Source organism: Chenopodium album, chromosome 21, assembly GCF_948465745.1.
Source record: "Chenopodium album chromosome 21, dcCheAlbu1.1, whole genome shotgun sequence".
Lineage (NCBI taxonomy): Eukaryota > Viridiplantae > Streptophyta > Magnoliopsida > Caryophyllales > Amaranthaceae > Chenopodium > Chenopodium album.
Genome location: NC_137854.1, coordinates 12,764,154 through 12,787,172, shown reverse-complemented (window position 1 = coordinate 12,787,172; position 23,019 = coordinate 12,764,154). Strand labels below are relative to the sequence as shown.

Sequence of the window (23,019 nt, the reverse complement as noted above, 5' to 3'; positions counted from 1 at the left end):
ATCACACGTGGGGTTCTTGTTCTCCTTATTGTTCTTGCTCGATCATGTGTGGAATCACGCTTCAAAGGTATAATTCTTATTCTTTATGTGTTATGCATGAGATCCTTGGTTTAGGTACTTTATGAATGCGATTCATGTCTATTCCGCAAGTTAGTACCTACAAACTCTTACAAAGGCGACTTTCTTGTGTTGGCATTGACAGTTAATCGAAGTTTTTCAGGTGTGTTTCTGCTAGTGAGGTAATTTTGTTGTTCGCTTTGTTACTTTCCTCGGTATTCCTTTTCCATGTTCTAGTTAGTTTAACCTTAGTTCTCTTGGTCAGTTCTCTGTTTTGCCTTGTTCGAGTTATCTCTTAGTTTTATGTTGTGTTTGCTTAGTTGGAGTTCCTGTGTTTGAAGTTGTTGTTGGATGTCCATGGGTTTTCTTTTGTCTCGGGCTGTATGTGTTTGCTTCTTGGTCTGCTTCTTGGTGGGCACAGGGGCTAAAGGAGGTAGTTTGGGGTATTGTTGTTAGGACTTGGCAAGTGTTTGTCCTTTGGTTTAATTCACAGGAGTTGTTTTTGTTTGTGGTTTTGAGGTTGAGATGTTTTATCTTCCATAGGGTTAGACTTTTGGGAAAGCTTTTTAGCCTATGTCACTTTGCAGATTTGCAGTGTTTAGAATGCAAGGTGTTTATGGGTAGTGTACTGACAATGGTTTGTGGAAGAACGATGGACTGTGTTTTTTGATCTTTGATTGAGTGTAGGAGGGTCGTGAGGGAATTAACAAGGAAATATAATTCCCAATGTCAGCTAGCAATGATTTTTGTAGTCATTGCTCTCAAAACTTTCTATCTGAAAGAGGCTCCCTTTACACAATGTTTGGGGTTCGTAGCACTCTAATAGTTGTGTCTTATCCCATTCGACGAGGATAGACCAACAATATCCTTTCAAATGGGTACTGAGTCACAAGAAAATGTGACTCAAGTTGTGGTAATGAGCCAAGAATCCCACTTGACTATTCTTACTTCGGGTCATTGGAATTGCTTATATTGTGAGCATCAATTCTTGCTCATAAGTATCTCTCATTCAGATCATGATTTCTTGTTCTTTTTATTTTTCCCATGTTTTGTCAAGCTCTTTTGGTGTCTTGTGGTTCCATTTCAAGTATTCTACCCTAGCATCTACACTATTTCCTTCATCAGTGTAGCCAGCAGGTGTTATGGGTTGATGTCAATGCATACCACAGGTGTAGTTTGTTTTGACAATTTTTACCATTACCGTTTGTGGATTTCGTCCAACAATCACGCCTCTATCAAGCGCAAAAGCCACTTTTTACTAGTTGTAATTACTTTGCTTCAATTCAGTTTCTACGAGCTAGAGTTTAGTGTATGTGTTGTGTTTTACTTCCTTTTACTTAGTCTAGGTTGTAATCTTGTTTTTTAGTTAATAGATCTATTTGTCAAAAACAAGAAAAAGGTATATATTAATCCTACAATTTTTTTTTTTATCAAAATTTAATAATTGCTGTATGTACAACTCTTTATGGCTTCCTAAATTGTTTATGCCTCGTGTGTCAGTGCGAGCACTAACTAATACGAAGTACTACGTATATATGTATATGATTATGCTTGGTAATTTATATGTATAAATAGCGTAATAAATAAGTTTGACTTTGACTTAGTATGAACTTCGTTAAAATCCAAGGAACACCTAATTTGAAGATAACCTGACTCAATAAGTTTTGGGTTCTAAACCTAATCTACAACACTAACCAAACCCGATCTAAGTTAGATTTAACTCGCACTTTGTCTAGTTTTGAAAGGGCAATTGATGTAACTTGCCCTGACTTAAACCTAAACTCAACCTGAAAGCTAAACTGATCCAACTCGTCGCGACTTGAATATGACCCAAGACTTGCTATGAACCGAAACAAACCTATCCCGAACATCCGAGTCAATATTTCTAATCACACCCATCAATCTTGCTCTTCTACAATCTCAATCTAAGGTATCCCATTAAAATGTTCTTAATATGTACTTGTATGTTTGATCCATCTTTGTAAAAGACATCCATTCATGAAAAGTGTATTTATTCATAGACCTTGATGTTAAGTCAAGATTGTGTGATCTATCCCACAATCTCAGTATATAGACTATATACTGCCAAAGGAAACTCAACTGGAAATGAGTTGTAAATGTACTAATATTAATAGAAATCATGGTAAGTTAGGTGTACTTTCTAGTACAGGTTGGTATACAAACATAAATCCCCTAGCCGACAACTATGTCTTCAAAAGTAAACTACGTTAACTTAATAAAGTTAGCAGATCACATTGTCTTCCAACAAATATGGGTTTTTCTTAGTTGGCTCTAGCCTACCATTAACTTAACTCATATGTTACACCGTCGAATTATGCAATCCCAACAAAAGGGTTCTAAAAAAAGATTTCATCCCTCCAATTTACGCAAAAGTTTACATGATACTCCAACTCTATTTAAATCACAAGTTTAAAAAATTAAGTTTTAATAAGATCTAATCAATTTTAAATTATAAATAAATTAAGATGTTCAAATAGATGTTAAAGGAAATTAGGGAAGTGGGGGCTATGTTCCAAAGATGTGCAATCTTGAAAGTGCCAAGAGATCAGGTTCAAAGAGCAAACGACATAGCACGAAAATGTCTGTTTCCCTTTATAGCTATTTATAGATTTTTTTTTAAATGTAAAAAAAATAAAAATAAAAAAAGAGTCAAACTCCAAATGTTAACTTTACACTTTGTGAATAAAATCGACTAACTGAGGGGTTCGTTTGACGTTGTTGTGGTTTTCTGTTTTTTGGTTTTTTGTTGTATAAAAGTATATGATATATGTCACATAATTAATCAAAAATTATTTAAACTTATTAAAATCATAATACTTTTGAAAACTGACAACAAAAAAGTGGAAACACCTTTTTCTTGTTTCCTGTTTTTGGTTTTTAGTTTTCAAAAAAACAGGAAACTGAAAACCAAAAATGATGCCAAACAAGCACTGAGTTTTTTATCTTGAACCCATATCTATATTTAACCCATGATTATCCAATTGAGCCAAAATGAAATGGTTCCTAACCCAAATAATAAGGTGACTATTGTTTTCGTAGTAAGCTCAGTATCATAATGCCATCAGAATATGACTTGTTTACTGAATCAATTGAACTTCACCAAAATATGACCCAAACCTATTTGATGTACAGAAAATTCGAAAACTTGCAGCTGATTAGGCATATCTAATTTAGGGGAAGCCAACCTACATAAAATTACAAACACCAAATTGCCAATGCATTACTGCAAGGCATTCATCGACAACATCATATTCATACATACACAGATTTTACAAACAGGGGAGAAGGGAAGGGAGGGTGATGGGAAGCGGCAGCCTTTTTTTTTTTTTTTTTTGACAACACCTTTGCTGCGCCTATACAAGCATCAAGAATGTGTCAATGTATCAAGTCTTATTAACTGGGTATGTGTAAATCATGTGTGTTGTGAGTCAGGACTTGTCGACCCCGTGCACTTCTGTGTTGGAGACGCTGATGAAGCATTTCAGACATCTGGTTAAAAAACTCAGGATCCCATCTGTGAATGAGAAGAGGATCCAGGGCATAACATATGTACAACGATGTAACTGCACCTTCCACCACCACCATTGCAAGTCCAACCTAAAGTGGAAGCAAATGCCATAAGTAATTTATAAACGTGTAGCCTATGAAATTCTAGGTATAGCACGTGTAACATAGACTGATTAAAACCCATATAGTGATGATAATTTGCGATATATTGAAAGAATAGAACGGAGTAGCAAAGGATCCATCCGCATTCATTTAGGGCATGTTCTGATTTACTGAACTGAGCTGAAGTGATTGGAGCTGAGCTGAGCTAAACTGAAATGAGTTGTTTATGAGAGAAGGAAATTAGGAACTGAACTGATTGGAGCTGAACTAAACTGAATTAAGCTGAAGAGAACAGGCCCTTAGTGGTAATTTATAAGTGCCTACATTTGGCAATCATCAAAACATGAGATACAGTGACTTACCAAAACCATCCCCATCAACATGGAGGTGGAGCCTACCATTAAAATTCGGTCACTTGATCTTAGCCACGTCCAGACTCCTGCACATGTTCCGGCAATTAGCCCTCCTAAGATGGTTCCCATCAAAAGGACAGCACCAGAACAATCATACGCAATAAGAGCTTCAACCCCAGTTGACTGAAACAACTCCCAAGCATCTCTTGCTGAATGATTAAAGCTTTTGCCAGAGACTGCAATCTGCGGGGGGTGGAGGAGATAAAAGTTAATGATGCAAAATTAAGCACCGTATCTCCCAATCAGTAGCAGGCTATGTTTCTTTTTTTTTTGAAAGGACATGCTATGAATCTCTTTGTAGGAAATCACTAAAGGTCTTTTAATTACGATAGCCATTTGTGATAAACTGATAATATACTGATAAACTAATATGCTGCAGACCATATAATAACAGCAGCATTTATAGAAACAATACAGCAGAAATATGTTGACATTCCAGAAAGGAACCACAGAATAGCATTTTCATTGTATTTTACATCACAATATTATGAGTGTACACATAGCTTCAGGATGAAGGACACAAAAAGAAAGACATGGGAAATGTTTAACTGGGGTTGAACATCATAATAGGATAGATTGCCAAATTGCCAATTACTTGGATGGATGATAGATTGATAGCATGTGATATACATAGTAGGTTTATTAGGTTCTGGTGTACTCTTCAAGGTGCAGATGAACAGAAAATAACTTCTACTTGCCTTATGGAAAGATATATACTCAGTACATATTATATGAATTATAGAACTTGACAACTTTAAGACTTATCAAACGACAAATGTAATTAAAAGAATTCTAACGTTTTTTTCATGGTAGTTATGGCCAGAATGTCAAAAGATATTCTCCAGTTTCAAATCTTTTTGCATTAAATACACTGATTATATGAAATTTTTTTACAAAAATGAGGTTGATAATAGTTTGAGGTTGTTGTCCCAATACTAACCCATTCTTTCCTCTCAAGGGACTTTTTAGTTCCAGAAGCCATGTTGCTTTTTAGGAAATCAGTCCTACTTAATCTATTTACATTATTCTAACATAAAATTCATTAACACTAACTCCTTATTAATGTTATGCAAAGTCACCATAGGGTACACCAAAAACTCAATGCCTTCTCAGTCAGTAAATGGGAATCAAGCAACAAACTATGTTTTTGTGTAAAGGCCAAAATTAATTCTAGCATCAGGGCAATGACTGGAAAATTATTCTAAAAAGTAACAAAATTTCAAGAGGAAAATTATAGCACGCTAAAAGTGAGAGAAGTTTTTATAAATGATAATATTCATAGACAAACATGAAACTTTTGGTCCCACACAATGAAGAAAATTTCAAACATTCAGGAAATAAAAACTGAAGCTAGAACAGCAAAATTACCAGTGAAAAACTTACCTGTACATATGCGTACTTGTTGAAAAATCTAACAAGTGTTTCCACAATATGGAATACGAAGTCAATACAGCAAAGCAAGCACTCATTATTCCCAATCTTTGCACGGAAGCCTCTTATCTGTTCAATGTCAGCTAAAGAATCACATCAATTACAAAGAACAGAAATATATTTCAGAGTGCGAAACTGAAACTAACAAAATTACCTCCCATCTTAGTGTACGAACAGCAGCTGTAAAGAGAGACCCATAGCAGATGCTTCCAAACGAAGTCGTAACAGCATAACGCAAAGACTTCATCAACGAGTTGGAAGGCATAGATGCTGTTTCTTGGCCACCATGGAAGAGGACAAGAAAAACCATCCCAGATACTATTACATGAACTGTGTTACAGAGAACAGCACCTGTCCAAAATAAACTTATAGAAAGTATCTGCAAAAACAAGGTAGAGGAATGAGATGTTATAGCTCCAATAGCGCTACAGCATTAAGAATAAATCTATTCCTGGATCCATATAGTATAGATCAAACACAGAGCAAACTTGCCCGCTCACCACAAGAAGCCACCATCTTCCACTATCACCAATGCTTGAAGCAACAACACCAGCTGCTCCGAAGGACCATAATGCCATCCATGAAAGCATGACTAGAATGAAAGCATATGCTATGCACATTACTCTAGGGAGGCTCCATGCCATTTTCACAGCTTTCTGCAGCACGAGCATTGAAAATGGCAGTCTGCAAATAAAGTATAGATAAAAATATACTCCATAATAGAAAACCTCTGCATAGGTATTTTCATAAAATGAGTTTAACTGGAATAGTTAGATCGGCAGATAGAATTAAAGTAAATGTATCATTTTCTTGGGCGAATTGTGCAAGGCCCTTATACATATGAGAACACTGAAAAAAAAAAAAAAAAAAAAAATTTCATTCAATTTCAAGACTGAATTACTGAAACAAACAAAGGGCATTCGATACATAAAAATGAATAGTCATTTTATATTATAAAAAGTAATTGAAAAACTCTAGTCTCAAAAGTATGGCAGAGTAGTTTCCTACATAAAACAGCTCCACTTATTTTTTTTTTATTCGTTTATCCCCTAGAGTAGTTTTGCAGTTATTAAACACTGTTCAGTATACATTTGAGCCAGAGATTAATCAGATGAATTTTCTCAACAGTCACTAATGATCTCCTATCCCCTACAAAAAACCCCACCCTTAGAAAAAGTGAGAAGCCATAATGTAAAATTTACATTTCAAACCAAGTAGTCCAAAGCACGTTAAAAAGAATGTTAAATTCCATTCTGTAATGGCATGGTGTGTTAAAAAATCACACCGCAATCTTCGTTATAGACTGCTAATTACCATAACAACTGATATAATTCATTCTTAAAACCATTATAATTGCCCAAGAAAAAATAATTACCATTATAAACACCATCATTGTTTTGTACATGAATTCAATTACTTTCAACTCAATTCCCATCCCTCAACAACTTCTAACCCCACTATGCTATCGGCTAAAAACTGAACTAAAAGACAGCTTGGATGTAATAAAATAAATTGGTTTTCCTAGCTACATACACATCACCTCCTTCATATCTTCTATTCTCTTCCTCATCCGTCCACCAATCTATCTTCTTGCAAATCAAGCATCAATCAAATTGCAAATCAAGCATCAATCAAAGTACAAGTTTCAAAGACCCTTTCCCTGAGCTGCTTTGTGGCTACAAGTCCACACATCAAAGACACTTTAACACCTACTATTTATGACCTTCCATTTACAAGCCAACACATTCAAAGACACTTAGTAATATCCTAATATTATATACTATGTCTAACTAAACATCTTACATTGGTCTTACGTTGGTCTCTTTTCTTCTCTATATAGTGCTAAATGCACTTCGAGCAAAAAGGGCGGAGGGAGATGTGGTTTATCATGGTAATACAAGTCCCTAGCAAAGAAAGCCCTAACTATTGACTAGCCAGTTAAATAAACAATGCCAGGTTGACCTTGTCTGCATTCAGTATGCAATGTATATAGCTGCAGACCAAACTTTCCGAGATTCAGACTCTAATTTAGGCTCTCTTAAGTCCTAAAGGAAGTAGACCAGTCATCATGGACATCAGTGCTATACTGCTATGATGAAAGATCATATCTCATCCTCAAAGGTCAGACTAAAATTCCTGAAATCCTGAGCATCCAGCATCAGATCACACACACACACACACACACACACACACACACAAAAAAAAAAAAAAAAAAAAAAAAAAAAAAAAAACTCGAAAATTTGCTTTGGGTATTGCTAATTTATGGGCTTAGCAGGTTTAGATCACCAAAAGCCTTATTCCGCAAAGGATGGGGTCGGTTGCATAAACCAGGAATCTATCTCATGTGTTCATTTACAAAAACCCACTTGAAAACCCACTTTCATCATGACTTTTTTTTTAACTCCATTTACCCAAATCAAATCAAACTGTTTCAAACTAATTAAAAAAAAATCCTTGCACTAAATATAACATGGTTTCGAGTCCTTCAACTCAACTTCCCATTGAGGCATTAACTAGCTAGTTCACATATACTATTATTTTAAGGTGTACACCACATAAAGATGTACTTCAAATGAACAAAAAAGGGGTGGAAGCAAAAACAAAAAAAAAAAATCACAGATGCCAGTCTTCATCCATTAAATTGATACAAACAGATGGATGGACAACTAATGATATAAATCCTTAGACAGGCCAAACAAAATATCAGGACAAGATTTTTGCATTAAAAATGCAAATTAAGATGCTCTATCAACACTCAGGAAATAGATGCTTTATTTCTAAATGCCCCAGCAATTTGAAGTCTACTTTAATTTGGTACCTCATATACAAGCTACATAATTTCAGAAATTGTAATTTTGATAATAGCAGCAAACTATCTGATATTGGGGACAAAAGGCGGTTGATGAGCAAAGTTCACTCAATTCAAAATTCACAGCATTGACAACCAAAAAGTATTAATTTTAACTTACTAATAAAATGAAGACCACGCCCTAAAAGAGGTGTGAGGGAGGGGAAGGTTCAGAAGAAATAACAAGATTTTAACTATGTATGCTAGTTAAAACACAATCACAATTATAACATAAACAAGGAAATCAATTAAACCAATGAGTACAAAAACAACCCAAGCTGCTGTAGAAATTTGCAGACAAACTTTGATGTAAGATAACATCTTTAAAGGCCAAAGTGAATAGTATCAAGCACTTGAAGATCCAATACATTGTATTCTACTAACTATGATATAGTGCCACTCCCGATAGACCATTAAAAGCATAGGTATCGAGTTTTGATAAAATTAGTGGATCTCCTCTATGGCTCTATCCAATTATGGCCAGAAAACCTTAATTATCATCAATCCAAATAAAGGTTGACCCTAGGGCCTAGCCATTAAAAAAAAAACTGCCCTGTCAAGGAAAAACCAAACTAGGCAATAATTGAACCCAAACGAATACAAAATAAAGACTCTACAGTAAATCAGTAATCAACATGAAGCTCACATATTTCGAATGCATAGATTTTACTTATTTTAAGTCATATTAAATTACAGAGGGAAAACCGAGGAAGAAAATTTGCTTGTGTAATATTTATAATGATAGATCACAGCAGAAGCAGAACTATTCTCATACAGCATGCACACATGCAACAATCATAAAGCCATAAAACAGTATAGAACAAGTGAAGTCTGGCATTCAGAATACCTGTCAATAACTGAGATGACATACAGAAACTGTAAAACTGCTCCAATTGCAAAAGTGACGCCCCAAAAGAACTGCTGTGCCCAAAAACAAAACACACTAACCACAGCAAGATATGTAGTTAAAATGTGAACTGACACTTTCATCATGTGATTGGCCTGATAACCAAGCAGTAATAACCAAGTCCATCCAAGGAAAGTACCAGCCCCAGCAGCAACGGCATACAATGGCCAGTAGTACTCTGTAAGACCACGGTGGTGCTCCAAGAACCCTGTATACTTATCAATGTTCAGTCTATCATTCTTCTTAAATCTATTGAGACCGAGGACAACTAGGAGCAGGCCTAACCCTCCCAAATGCACTATGAAAACAGCTAACCAAAAAACATCCCTCCAGTGTCGTGATTGCTCAAATGACAAAGAATAGGTGCTATTAGTGTCTCTTCGATTAGGTTCGACTTCCTATGCAAAAGAAAAGCTTAAATCAGGTCCAAACATTCTATAAAAAAAGTACTTAACATGAAATCTAGATGTTACATCAAAATGATCACATTTTCCAAGTTCAAGGAAACATATTGCTATCTTCTCCCTCTTGAAACAAACATACTTATAAGAAGACAGGGAAAACTAGAACCTAGGACCTTACCATATACAAGACCCTACTACTGTCAAGTCTCAACCACTTTGGACAAACTTCGTTAAAAAGAACGGAACATAATAATATAATATAAGGCCATACTAAACTCAATTGAGTAAAACTATAGGAAGATTCAATCCATTGTTCGAATCAATAGTCTTCACATTGTTCATTCGACAAAAGTAAAAGCCTTTGTGAAGAATGATCATGATACTTTATGAAATTAAAACTCATGATCAATGGAAGAAAAATATCACTATTTTGTTCAATAAGATACATAGTGATTGATCAACTAATTCCCAAATCCGTATATCTTTACTTTATTGATAAGACAAAGTAAATACTAAAAATTCTGTTGATTGGTAAATGTATAGGAAGAATATAGAATAAATGAAAAAAATTCATATTGTTAACTTTCCATTTTCTTTTCCTCCTCAAATTCCACAAATTTGGTAAAAAGTACAATAATACTTTTCTAAAGAAAGATATCTAAATGTCCATTTCCAACATAACTACAAAACTTCACTAACCACTAACCATAAATTACAACATGGTATAAATAATTCAAGAAGTCCACACTTCTCTTACTAAAGACAAACCACTAGTCATCCCCAAAACTCGAATAATCGAAAATTTCACCATTATTACTTGGGTAAAATTTGCTTATTTAATTCCATCCAACCAACCAATCACCCTCCTAACCCACCTCTAGTCAATAAAGAGGGCAGTGATGTAGACGGGATTCATATCAAAATCTAAAGTAAACTATCAATATGACATGACTGTTCATCGGTTTTCTGATTCCGATTTTAAGATACTTAAGTCATACTCCGTATAGTTCTATTTAATTTTTTTTTTTTTTTTTTTTACAGTTTCTTCAATTTGCAACAGATAAACTCAAACTAAAAAAACCCACTAACAAGCAAAAAAAATCAAAAACAATAGAAAATACATTGACCCAGAAAAATCAAATTTAAGATAACAAAAATTAGAAAATTATGGTATGAAATTTACAATAAACAGAAAAAAGAAGGGAAAAAACCTGGTCAGGGACAGAAATGGAGGCGGAGTTGTAAGAGGAAGAAGAGAGGCTTTGAGAATCGTTCATGGTTGAATTGAAGGGTTTAAGGGGTAAGAGATTAATGGAGGAAAGAGCGGCATTTGCAGAAAAAATGGTTAGTTGAATGATCGAAAAGGAAGAAGGAAACTGTTAATGAAGAACAAGAGTGGGAGTGTGGGACAGCGGTTGGTCTGCTTTTGAATCATTTTTGCAGAAACATGAGAGAGAAATTTTGAAAGAGAGAGAAAATAAGAGAGTGTGTATAGTGCCCAAATGTCCTTTTTTAAGCACAGCCGCAATAGACACAACACACAAGAACTCTATTTTTTTTTTTTTTTTTTCTTTTTTTACAACAGTAAAATTTCAAGTTGTAAAGTTGGATCAATAATTTGAAAAAAAAAAAAGGGAAATCTTTTCCTAACAAAAAAAAAAAAGAGTTTAGTAATATACTATGAGAGATATAATAATTGTATAAGGTCTATGACAAAAGGTAGGCACAGGTCGTGTGCCATGTAGTTTCACGTGTTATGTCAGCGTGCCTCGTGCAAAAGAGTTTTGCTTAGAACTGTCTAAGAAGTAGTCGTCACGTGCTAAGTCGTACCATGCCAGTAGGTCCCTTTAATATTTTTTGTGTTTTAGTCAAATTGGTCAAAAATATGTGGTTGAGGTTTAACTTGTCGTACTCATGTCGAAGTCATACTTAACTTTGAAAATGATGTCCATGTACGACCCATGACCCATTGTTATGCCTCTCATATTTTGTCGAATCAGACCATTTTCTTGTCATGCCCAACCAAACCTCATTACAGCCCAACCCATGCTATTAACAAAAGTGCAATCGGGTTTCAAAAAAAAAAAAGTGCAATCACACTAGCTTTGTGATGGATGGATATAATGAGAGGTGACAGTGTCAAAATTTCGAAGAAGTTTATTTATTTTTTGGTGAAAGAGAGGGGTCAGACTTCAAAACAAAACAAAGCAAAGCTAAAGAAAACAAGAAAGCAAACACACGAAAAAAACAAAGCAAAACAGAAAATAAAAAGCAAAGAAAAACAAAAACTAAACTACGAAGCCACCACGAAGACCACTACCATTACATCGGCTCCTCAGATGACACCTTCCTCGCCCAAGCCACGCCGCTCAAGCCCTCCAATAAAATGGGCATGAAGGTCATTCGGGACCACTTCTAGAAGGACCAACCTCTGGTCCAAAGTCACTCCATAGTTAACAAGCCAATCCGCAACTCGATTGATCTCTCTATAGCAAGGACAAATAGCAACCTCTCAATCCCTTTCGTGAATAAGAGCTTTGCATTTTTTATTAAATGCTTATGAGGAGAGCTCGAAGGTGTATCACCTTCCAGCAAACACACTACGGCCTCTGAGTCAACAGTTAGCATAATCTTGCGATGATCCCCATTCCAAGCTATGGATAATCCTCTCATAACTGCAGAAGCTCAGCCTTAGTACAAGAGCAAATCCCACATTTTGAAGCAAACATCTCGAATAGCTCACCATTTCATCCTCTCATCAAACCTCCAGCCCCTGCTTGTCCAAGATTACCCTTTGCTGCCCCATCAGTATCAACCTAACCCACCCCACATTAGGAAGGATCCAACACACCAGTACTTCTCTTTTCTCTCTACCACCTCTACCATGCTGGACATCATCCCTTTCCATAGCCTTCTTCACCACACCAATTTGATTGAATATAAATGTCGCTTGATCAATCGGTACTTGGTTCATGGTTGAAGCTTCGCTCATTCCTGCATCTCCATAGCCACCAACATTAATAGCAAAAGCTCTTGGCCACTCACAACCCAAATCATTATCCTCTTCATCTACATTCGCCAGCAACCAATCCTTGAAAGGAGTGCTATTGATGATTTTACTCATATCCACACCCAACTTTTGCCACACAATTCTAGTTGCTGGACAAAGACGCAAAATATGTTCGGTATGCTCCTCAACTTCACCACATACTAGACACCTCGGATCATCCGTTGAGGTTCTAATAAATCGATTACCATTTGTCATTAATCGTTCTTGGATAGCTAGCTATAGGAAAAACCGAATTCTTTGCGGAACTCACACCTTCCACAATAACTTCCATCTAAGCACACTATCTAAAGTGGCAGCTTCCTCATTCTTCATTATCTCAATGGCTTCATCAACAGCATTATCATCATCAATTACTTCATGTGAGGCTATTTCACTCAACACCGAAGCTAGTAGAAAGTCTGCAAACTCCTCGAACTTCCAACCTAAATTCGCACCCCATAATTCCTTCACTGTCATGTCTTGCATCTCTAATGGAGGGTCTTCACTCACATAGTGCAATAAAGGTTCTTTCATCGCCCAACGATGATGCCAAAAGAATGTTTTAGCACCATTTCCCACCGCCATATTAACCCCTTTTCTCACAATGTCGACACTAGACATAATACCCTTCCAAGCATTCGAAGCACAAGGTTTCTCCTTAAACACATCAAGATCACATCGATTATCACAATATTTCGCTCTTAAAACACAAGAACACAAAGCTGATGGTTCCGCAAGCATCCTCCAACCCAATTTTGCCAAAAAAGCACGGTAAGCATCACGCATAGAACAAATACCCAAGCCCCTTTTAACTTTCGGTTTGTTTATGCGTCCCAAGCCACAAGGTGAACTTTTCTTCTTCCTTCTTGTTCACCCCATAAAAAACTCCTAGACTTACTGTCCAACTCATCACATGTAGTCCTAGATAGCTTTGTGGACTGCATATTGTACAGGGGAATTGAAGACAAAGTCGACTATACCAATGTAGCGCGGCCTGCCAATGATAACGTTTTGCTCTTCCATCTAGTTAACTTTCCATTGATCTTACCCACAAGAAATTGATACTCACGCTTAGAGGTTCTTCCATTGATTGTAGGAACCCCCAAATATTTTCCAAAATCTTCTGTTGGATCCATTCCAAGGCAAGAACAAATTTCAGCCCTAACATCCAAATTTGTATTATTCGAGAAGTAAACCTTGGATTTCTCAATGCTAACTTTATTTCCCGAAACATAACAATGCAAAACATATTCAAGCACTTTTGCATAACTCTTGTTTGATCAATCGAAGCCTCATAAAATAATATCAAACCATCCGCAAATGCCAAATTTGATATTGAAGGGCCATTTCGGCTTTCTTTCACGGGTTTCCAACTTCCCAAACAAACCTCCCTGTCAATAAGATGCACAAGTCTTTCCATACAAATAACATAGATATACGGAGAAAGAGGGTCTCTTTGTCAAATTCCTTTTGTCAGACTAAAAGTTTGTAAAGGCTCTCCATTCTAAAGAATCTGCAATTTTGCTGAGTTGATGCATTGCATGACAATCTCAACCATGTTTTGTAGAAGATGAAGCTCCATTAAAGAGTCTAGAATGAAGCACCACCGAACACGATCATAGGCCATTTCAAAATCAATTTTGACTGCCATGTACCCAACCTTTCGTTGTTTATGCCTCATCGTGTGAAGCATTTCTTAAACAATTATCACATTATCTGTAATCTGTCTCTTAGGCACAAAAGAGCATTGCGTTGGAGTGATTAATGTCGGAAGAATAGGCTTCAACCGATTCACAATAACCTTAGTAATCAACTTGTACAAAAAATTGCACAATCCGATTGGACGAAATTGATTAGCCTTTTCAGATACTTCAGTCTTCGGAATAAGGACAAGGAGCACATCATTCAATCCTTAAAGGAAGTCTCGAACTTCTAACACATCACGTACCAATTTCACCACACTTGGGTTAACTGTATCCCAAAATCTCTAATAGAACAAAGGCTGGAACTCGTCTGGGCCTGAGGCTTTGAAGGGCTTCATAGACTTCAATGCTGAATACACTTCACAGTTGATTTTTTTAAAATAACTAACTAGTAATTAACTAGTATATTGGCCCGAGCAATGCCCCAGGTCATATACATGTGGTTGATTATTAGTATATTATTAAATTAATGATTAGTTTTTTTTAGTTAGATTGTTTTTCATATTTTATCTACTACATAATAATATTTTGTATCTAATAAAGAACATAAAATGTGATATAGCTTAGTGGTAAGGGAGTAAGGCACTCAGTTTTAGAGGTAGATGTTGCATTTTATTGATAATTTTTTTATTTTATAATGAAGACATGCATGCAATAGAAAACAAATAGAGAAATTGACATGTGGCGCATGCAATGAGAAACAAATAGAGGAGAGTGTCCCGTGGCACTAAACATTCTTTGGAATGTCTTTTAATAGCTAATATGGATCATAGCTTAAACCAGTTTGAAGGGAGAAAAGTGATACATTAACAAAGAGTCATACATACATTATATACACGGGGCATACACTAGTTTATCGATGATAATACTAGCACTACACCGGTATACTACACTAGGTAAAATAGAGTTTTTTCTATTTATACGTCGGTCTCTCCATCGTCCACAACCACTCACACGAGCAATTTGGAATCTCTTCAGGTCGACAATGGCACACAACCTCATTTCAAGGAAATACACATTCCCATTATATATGTCTAACAATTAATTACGGGAATCAACTTGAGATTATTGACCACATGTTATTACACTACTTTCTCTCTCTTTGTTGTTGCAATTACGTAGATGATTTTGTTAGTTGTTGAAAAATTGGTTTATGAGTAGCTTTGAAAATAATAGTAGTGCATACATGAAGCCTAAACTAGTTAAGCGTGTGTTAGAAACTTATATGTTGGACATATTATACAAATAAGATATTCATAATTATACTTACATTTTAAGTTGAACCACCGAGTGGCTGATTTGTGCAATACTCCTTTCCAGTGTCATTTTCATATGTTGGCAATTGACCATACTTCATGTAATCGAAAATTGGTTGGTTCTAGTGTTATCATTTCCATACGTTGGCCATACTCCATGCAGTCGAAAATTGGCTGGAGGAGTAGTCTTGCATTCTTGTTTAATTTCATGGGTCACTAAAATGCTACTATTGCAAAGTCTTAAGGGGATGTAGGTTAGCAGTATACATGAGATATAAACATTTTAAACACAAAAATGACATGAAAATAAGGAAAGTGTTCTATTTTGTGACTAAAAGTCTATAATGTTATCTCACTAAGCTACTAAGGTCATTAGACCAATTGCAATTTAACACACATACATAATATCTTCATTTAGGGAAGGAGTAAAATTTAAAGCAATATAATATTGACTACAGTTATTTAAAAAAAAAAAAATAATGTTACAAAAATTTTAAAAAAATAAAGATATAGTCATTTAAATTAAATTATGAGAACAACATATGTAAATTAGAATTTTCTTTTAATTTAAATATAACATAGTTACATGTGCAATATATATGTAATATATAAATAATATAAAATATATATAATATAAATATGAGTATGTAATATATATTATAAATTTGTTTGAGATTTTCAAGTATTACGAAAGTGTATATGAATGTTTCTTTTCACCATTTAGAATAATAAATGCTATAAATATGAGATCAAATTAATATCAGAAAATATATGTGTATGTACGCTAAATTGATGAGCGCGAATTTTGTATAAATACTAGTATTTTAATTGATCAATAATAAGAAAGTTAACTTATTAAACCTTTATTCTAAATTTTTCAAAAGCCCTATTCGATCCCATTTTGAAACAAAAACTTTTGTATGCATTTAATATTACTGTATATCGAGTTAACTTTTGTTGAATTTACGGTAACTTTTATCCTTAAAGCTTAAATAACTTTTATTATATTAGAATAACTTTTGCTCATTTTTAAGGTAACTTTAAAGCGCATGTATAATATTTTGCTGTACATCCAATTTTTTTTAAATGTTTGTCTTATTTTCTTAGGCATAATAAAATGGGTAGTAAACTATATGATGATGAATAATTCCTAGCCCTTTATTAGTCATAATTCATAAAATTAGCACTTTGAAATGTTTTGGCAATGGTGGGTATTTAATTTGTTGTAGGATGAGATTTTTTTTTACCCTTGTTTTTTAGTAATTAGGTGTCGTTAAGTTATGAGCATTTTCGATGGTTAGCTAATTGTTAAAGTAGCTTGTCATGCCACATATGATTTTAAGCTAATTATGTTTGTAACTATTTCTGTACCCCAATGGTAATTAGCCTTATAAATTAAATTATTTTAATATATTAATCTCCAAAAATTTTGGAAACTTTTTTCTCAAGCAAATTAGCTTATGACCAAGCTAATTGTATTTTTTTAGCTCCAATGGTCAAACTAGTAGCTAGAGATTTTTGAAAATTGCAAGCAAGTCCATAGGTACAACTATTGGAGTTGCGTTGAAGATTTTGGAAGGATAATATATATATATATATATATATATATATATATATATATATATATATATATATATATATATATAGTTTTGAGAGATTGCTTAGAAAAACAGAAACCAAAGCTATAAATTGTTAGCAAACGAGTATAACTCTCAAACTTTGTACACAAATGATACGGATTTGCAATTTTATGAAGGCAGATTAAGGATTTTATATCCAAGATACAATTCATAGACAGCAAAAAAATCGAACTAATGTAGTTACTTGGAAGTGTAACTTCATGGAGTGTAATTCCAATGTGTGTTTTATAATCTATCAAAAACTCCACTCCATAAGAGAGAGAGACTAGAGCCTGCAACTTTCGCGATGCTCTTTCAGTTCCCAATATGCTGATTCTATAATACATCAACGTGGAACAAAAATGCCAACATAATTCACAATCACACAGGCAGCGTTCATCACTTTGGAGTGCAACGAAAGGGTTGCGAGCAGATTGTAGAATGAAGACCCAATGAACTAGAAAAACTCCAGTAGAAGACCATAAAAGACTCACAGAACACAAAGGAATCTGAATCATCAAAGAAATAAATCCTCACCAAAGCCAATTGTCATTTTGCTGCTGATGGAGTCAAAGTGTCAAACCTTGCAAAGGTCTAGCATGGGGTAGAAGTCGAGTGCCATATGCTGTTAGCAAGTTTACTGATGAAAAACTAATAAGCATGCCTCAGTCTTGGTTTTAATTTATAGCAACCTCAAAGAAATTAATCACCAGCTTCATAAAATCAAGCAATGTCACTGCGATCAAGCATATCGATCAAAGTCATCCGTCTAGGAAATCTGGGCGGCAACCTCAAGTACATTGCATCATCAATCTTGATAGGCAGATGAGTTGCCACAAACACAATTCCTCCCTTCTTTCGATGCTCAGCAATTATATACTCCAATAATTTTACACCATCATCATCCAAAGCAACAGATGGCTCATCCAGCAACCAAATAGGCCTATCAATTGCCAGCAGCCTAGCAAGTTGAAGTCTTTTTCGCTGACCCATCGACAGCATCCTTGCCTTTTCCTTTGCCAACCTTCCCAAACCCATAAGCTCCAAGGCTGGAAGAGATCTTCCTTCTTTTCCTTCCAGAAGTTCAAACCACTGAATATTCTCCAGGACTGTAAATTTTTCCTTGACAGCATCTTTCAGAGAAACCCATCCAAGCTGGAGCTTATACTGATGAAATACTCCTGACTGCGTAATGTCATGGCCATTCCAAAGGATCTCTCCAGCAGAAGGCTTGGAGAAGCCAGCCAACATGCGGAGGAAAGTGCTTTTGCCTGAACCATTGCTACCTGTCAGCACAAGTGCACCGCCATCATGAACAGAGGCATTAACATGGCGCAAAATTTGTTGGGCATTTCGCATGCAAGATGCATTGTTGATAAGTATGCGAGGAAGTGGAGCTTTTCTTAGCGACATCTATTTAAAGTAAAAAGGGGAGGAGTTAAATAAGAAAAAACAAGATTTATGCAGGATGCACAGAGTGCTATCATCAATCTGGCAATCTGCATAATCAACTATCACATATTAGTAAATTCATCAATAAACTTCCACTGCATGCAGATAAGCAGTCACTTGGAATACAAATTAAAAGAGAATACTAAACACTTATTCCGAGGAATCAGCAATATCACAAAGTAAACCCATGTCTTCAGAAACTGATTTCACCTCTACTAAATAAGTTCAACTATTCGAGTTGAAGCATGGAATTAAACTGAAGTTTGAATATAAAAAATAACTCTGATACTAAGGTATAATGTATATTGATTTATCAAGGGCGTACAACCATTCAAAATTTAACCATAAGTTATTCTTGCTAAGAATCATCTATTTTAAACATTTTACTAAGAAAAATGTATGTAAATTATTCATTAAGTACACACTTATAATCATAAAGGTATGGAATTCATAACCCTATTTGGCATGATATACTCTTTAGAGGATGCAGCTAAGATCCATGACATGGATACTAACCTAAGGTCTCATTAAGATTCTATAATCATTAAACTAGACCATGGTTTCAATCTTTAAACCCAAACCTAACTAATACTTCCTTAATTGATGCTAATATATTAGAAAATTAGTTCGAATATTATTTCAGTTCTTAAATTGGTAAAGCAAATTCATATTATAAAATGACTCCATCACTATATATAATGGCATATGGATCTAATATTAAGAGCAAGTAGTCTATACTTAATAATCAATAATTAAGCATCATAGTAAATCTGATTTTAATTAGTTCACCATAATTATCTAGAACCCACCTTGCCATTATAAGCTTACTTAGTATTACCATATTCATGGTATGAATTTAGGTAACAGAATGACAGTCATGACCCATTTGTAAATTACCCCAAAAAGGGTACTACTAGCACATAACAATTCACCTTTTGAATCATAGTTATGAGGAAAGAAGGGTTTAGTGAATTAGGCAACGCTGAACTCACTAATCAATACAAAGAAATATTTGTTGGAAACCAAATCAAGTTTACTAAGGGGGTGTTTGGTTAGGAGAGGTTTAGAGCAGAATGAAAGGTTTGAATAACTCAAACCTCTAATAGAGTGTTTGGCAGAGATATATTAGTTTTGATTCCAAAACCTAATTCCAAAAATGCTAGCTAGTAAAATGATCAAAGTTGAGGTTTGTGGTAATTGAGGGGAAACAACTCTCCCATCCCAAAGTTGATCAAATGTATTACCCTCTACCACGTTTGATCAAATTATGCATATACCCTTATTGGTCATTTACACAATGTAGCTATTAGTTAACAATTATGTACCAAACACTTATACACAACAAATTTATACAATCATCTAGTCAAACCCGCTTATATAAACAGCTAACAGACTAAGTGGATTTATCTAGTAAATTTGAGGGTTTAATTTATCATGTTAGTGGCTGTAAGTGGTAAATCTGAATACATGTCTAAAGATGGAAGGCTGACTAGAAAAGGAGAGGAGGGGAATGGAAGGAAAATGACAAATTGTGTCCTTCAATATTTAAGAAATTAATCTCTCCAAAATTGGAAAGAAAATGGTAACAATCCTCACATAAGATCTGCCTCATCTCTCTCCCTTGCCTCTATTCTCACCTACTTTCCCCTGCATCTTTGCCCAATTTTCACCCCTTTTTACTTCCTCTCTTCTTTCCCCTTTTACAAACTTCCCTCCCGTTCCCTCCTATTCTCCCATCATCCAAACAATGGAATTAAATTTATTCCTCCGTCCCCTACCCTTCTCTCCCTTCCTCTTCACTTCCTTTCCTTTTTAAATTTTTATCCAAACACACTGTAATGAATTAATTATCCTTTTTCTAGCTTTTGTACGAGTTAGGTGTGTTTTTAGTTATTGATTAGTGCTGATCTTATGTTCTCTAAAGATTTGGCACTTTGGCAGGGATCTCAAGTGTATGGGTTATGAAGTCTGTTCGAAACTTCACAAATGTTGATGACAAAGTTACCTAGCAAGCTGCATTGCTATGTGCTTATGAATTTAGTTAAGCATCTTCATTTTGGTTCTTATGATTATATATTGAATACTTGTGTTTTCTCCTAATCCAAACTTCCACCCTCCAAATCTTCCTTCTACTACATAGCATATGTCTGCGATTTCTTTGTAATGTTCAAGTTCTCTTAAAGCTAAAAACAATACAGCAATCACCATTTTTGTGCTTCAATGTAGTTACAGCTTTGACTTAATATATGAATGTCATGTACCTATTGATTATACGAAGTATAATACCGAGTATATGAACATGTAATTTTCCAATTCTGTAGATAATTTCCAAAGCCAACGAATTAGGCTCCAAAAATGCAATTCATTAGCATCCATTCTTCACTTAATCATCAAATTAAGCTTGAGAAATCACATATTAAGAGTATGGAATTTCGAATTCTATAATAAATTGCCAGCGCCAGCGAATAATGTTTAAGGATGAAAAAATTAGCAAACAAATTTCACTCAATCATCAAATTAGGCTCGAAAAATCACATAAAATTCATCTCACTTAAGAATATCAACGTAAATTAATAACAGCGCACAACAAAATCGATCAATAATCTTTCATAACTTAAGTATTATAATTAATAGTTCAATAATCCACCTTAGAAGAACCGAAGAACCCTAATTGACCGCTGACGATGAAATTAATAACAACAGCGTGAAATTAAACCCCGGAGTATAAAATTGATACACTATAACCCAAAGAAATGGAGAAATATTTTACCTCGGAAAATGCTTCAATAGATTCAATGGAGGATAGAAAGCTCGGAAGCTACTTCAATGGAGAAGTCAGAGTAAGCTTCAATGGAGGAGAGAGAAAGAGGGGTGCAGCGTAAAAGAGCTCCAAAGGGGTGAAATTGAAAACAAGGGAAAAAAACAGTCCGTTTATTATAAAAAGTTGTGGATTTATTTTGAAAATACTATAAAGCCCTCGTTTACTTCAACTTACAAGTATTTTTGCTGAATTGAAATTATTTTTGGTGAACAGAAATTATTTACAGGGTCTAAGTCTAGGGGTGCTTATGATGCGAGTCGAGTTCGAGTTTGGGGTAGCTTGACTCGACTCGATGACCAATCGAGTCGATCTTTGATCGAGTCGAGTTTTGACCGAGCTTTGACCGAGTCGAGCTTTGATTGAGTCGATCTTGAGTAGCTTGCAATTTGATTTGTCTTAGTAAAACTCTCGATTTGGTGTAACATCTTTTCATTCTCTTTAATTTTGTCGAGTACATAAATAATTTTTATTATTAATGTATAATCTAAAATAAAAGTTTTTTTTTTTATAAAAATATATTTATTTTTGTATATATAATATTATATGAAAGATTTCGAGCTTCTTACGAGCTTTCGAGTCGAGTAATGATCAACTCAACTCGACTCATTAACAATTCGAGTCAATCTCGAGTTCGAGTCGAGCTCACTCGAGTCAAGTTTTGACCGAGTCGAACTCGAGTTACTCGCGAGTTGTCTCGTCTCATAAGCACCCCTATACTCTAAGTAAACGTTATTTTTGTTTATCATACATTCATACGATAAACTAGTTTTTCTTGGCTTTGTTGGTTTGCTCCAAAATCTGTTCTAGAAGTAGGATTCTAGATTTATATATTTTGCTCTGATCTCAGCAAATATACTGAGTACTTTCTTTATTTTGCAGGATAGAATACCAACTACCTAATCTGTTCTATTATTTAGTAACTATTTCTGCAATTTTCATATTTTAAGTTTTCTGCAACTTTATTTTTTTAGTCAATTGATTCCTAATCAATGTTGTTATAGATGGAAAATCATAGAGGTGTAGTCTGAGAGGATTGATAGAGAGAATTTAAAGTTATTCAGCACAAGGGAGAATATGAAGTCTCTAATGCCCCCGTCAATGAAATAGATGAGCAGTACAAAACCAACTTAGAAAGTTAGAAGTGCTTCCTTATCAGCGTAATGTAGACCAAAAAACTGTTATACAGCAAATCGTTGCAGACACAGCCCACACAGGTCATCTAGGACCACAGTATCAGCCACTCTCTTCCATTCCCCGTGCCTTGGAAGGAAAATTTGGTATACAAACTTGCATTTTTCTTTTAACACTTAAAATCTCATCAAGATTATGTTGTACTTTCTGCTCTGTGACCTTATTTTGAACTGTAATATTGCAAACATTGTTGCAGTGGTGCTTGAAAGAACAGCCACGGCCTGTTGTAACTATGCAT

At 34.9% G+C, this 23,019-nt stretch overlaps 3 protein-coding genes across 3 annotated transcripts; all 3 read right to left on the bottom strand.

Annotated features, from left to right (window-relative positions):
• Positions 1-3,044: 3,044 nt before the first annotated feature.
• LOC145602112 (uncharacterized) lies at positions 3,045-11,056 on the bottom strand. Its single transcript, XM_081658269.1, has 7 exons — positions 10,902-11,056; positions 9,227-9,684; positions 6,032-6,215; positions 5,686-5,910; positions 5,484-5,600; positions 4,050-4,283; positions 3,045-3,675 (listed from the first exon to the last, which is right to left on the bottom strand). The coding sequence occupies exons 1-7, from the start codon at positions 10,965-10,967 to the stop codon at positions 3,472-3,474; spliced, it is 1,488 nt and encodes a 495-aa protein (XP_081514395.1). The 5' UTR covers positions 10,968-11,056; the 3' UTR covers positions 3,045-3,471.
• Positions 11,057-12,132: 1,076 nt separating this feature from the next.
• Positions 12,133-12,955, bottom strand: LOC145600428 (uncharacterized). The gene is made up of 3 exons (XM_081656326.1): positions 12,548-12,955; positions 12,455-12,506; positions 12,133-12,365 (listed from the first exon to the last, which is right to left on the bottom strand). Exons 1-3 carry the CDS (start codon positions 12,953-12,955, stop codon positions 12,133-12,135), a joined length of 693 nt encoding a protein of 230 aa, XP_081512452.1.
• Positions 12,956-17,431: 4,476 nt separating this feature from the next.
• Positions 17,432-21,673, bottom strand: LOC145602567 (ABC transporter I family member 1). Its single transcript, XM_081658754.1, has 2 exons — positions 21,540-21,673; positions 17,432-18,730 (listed from the first exon to the last, which is right to left on the bottom strand). The coding sequence occupies exon 2, from the start codon at positions 18,728-18,730 to the stop codon at positions 18,041-18,043; it is 690 nt and encodes a 229-aa protein (XP_081514880.1). The 5' UTR covers positions 21,540-21,673; the 3' UTR covers positions 17,432-18,040.
• Between the last annotated feature and the right edge of the window lie 1,346 nt (positions 21,674-23,019).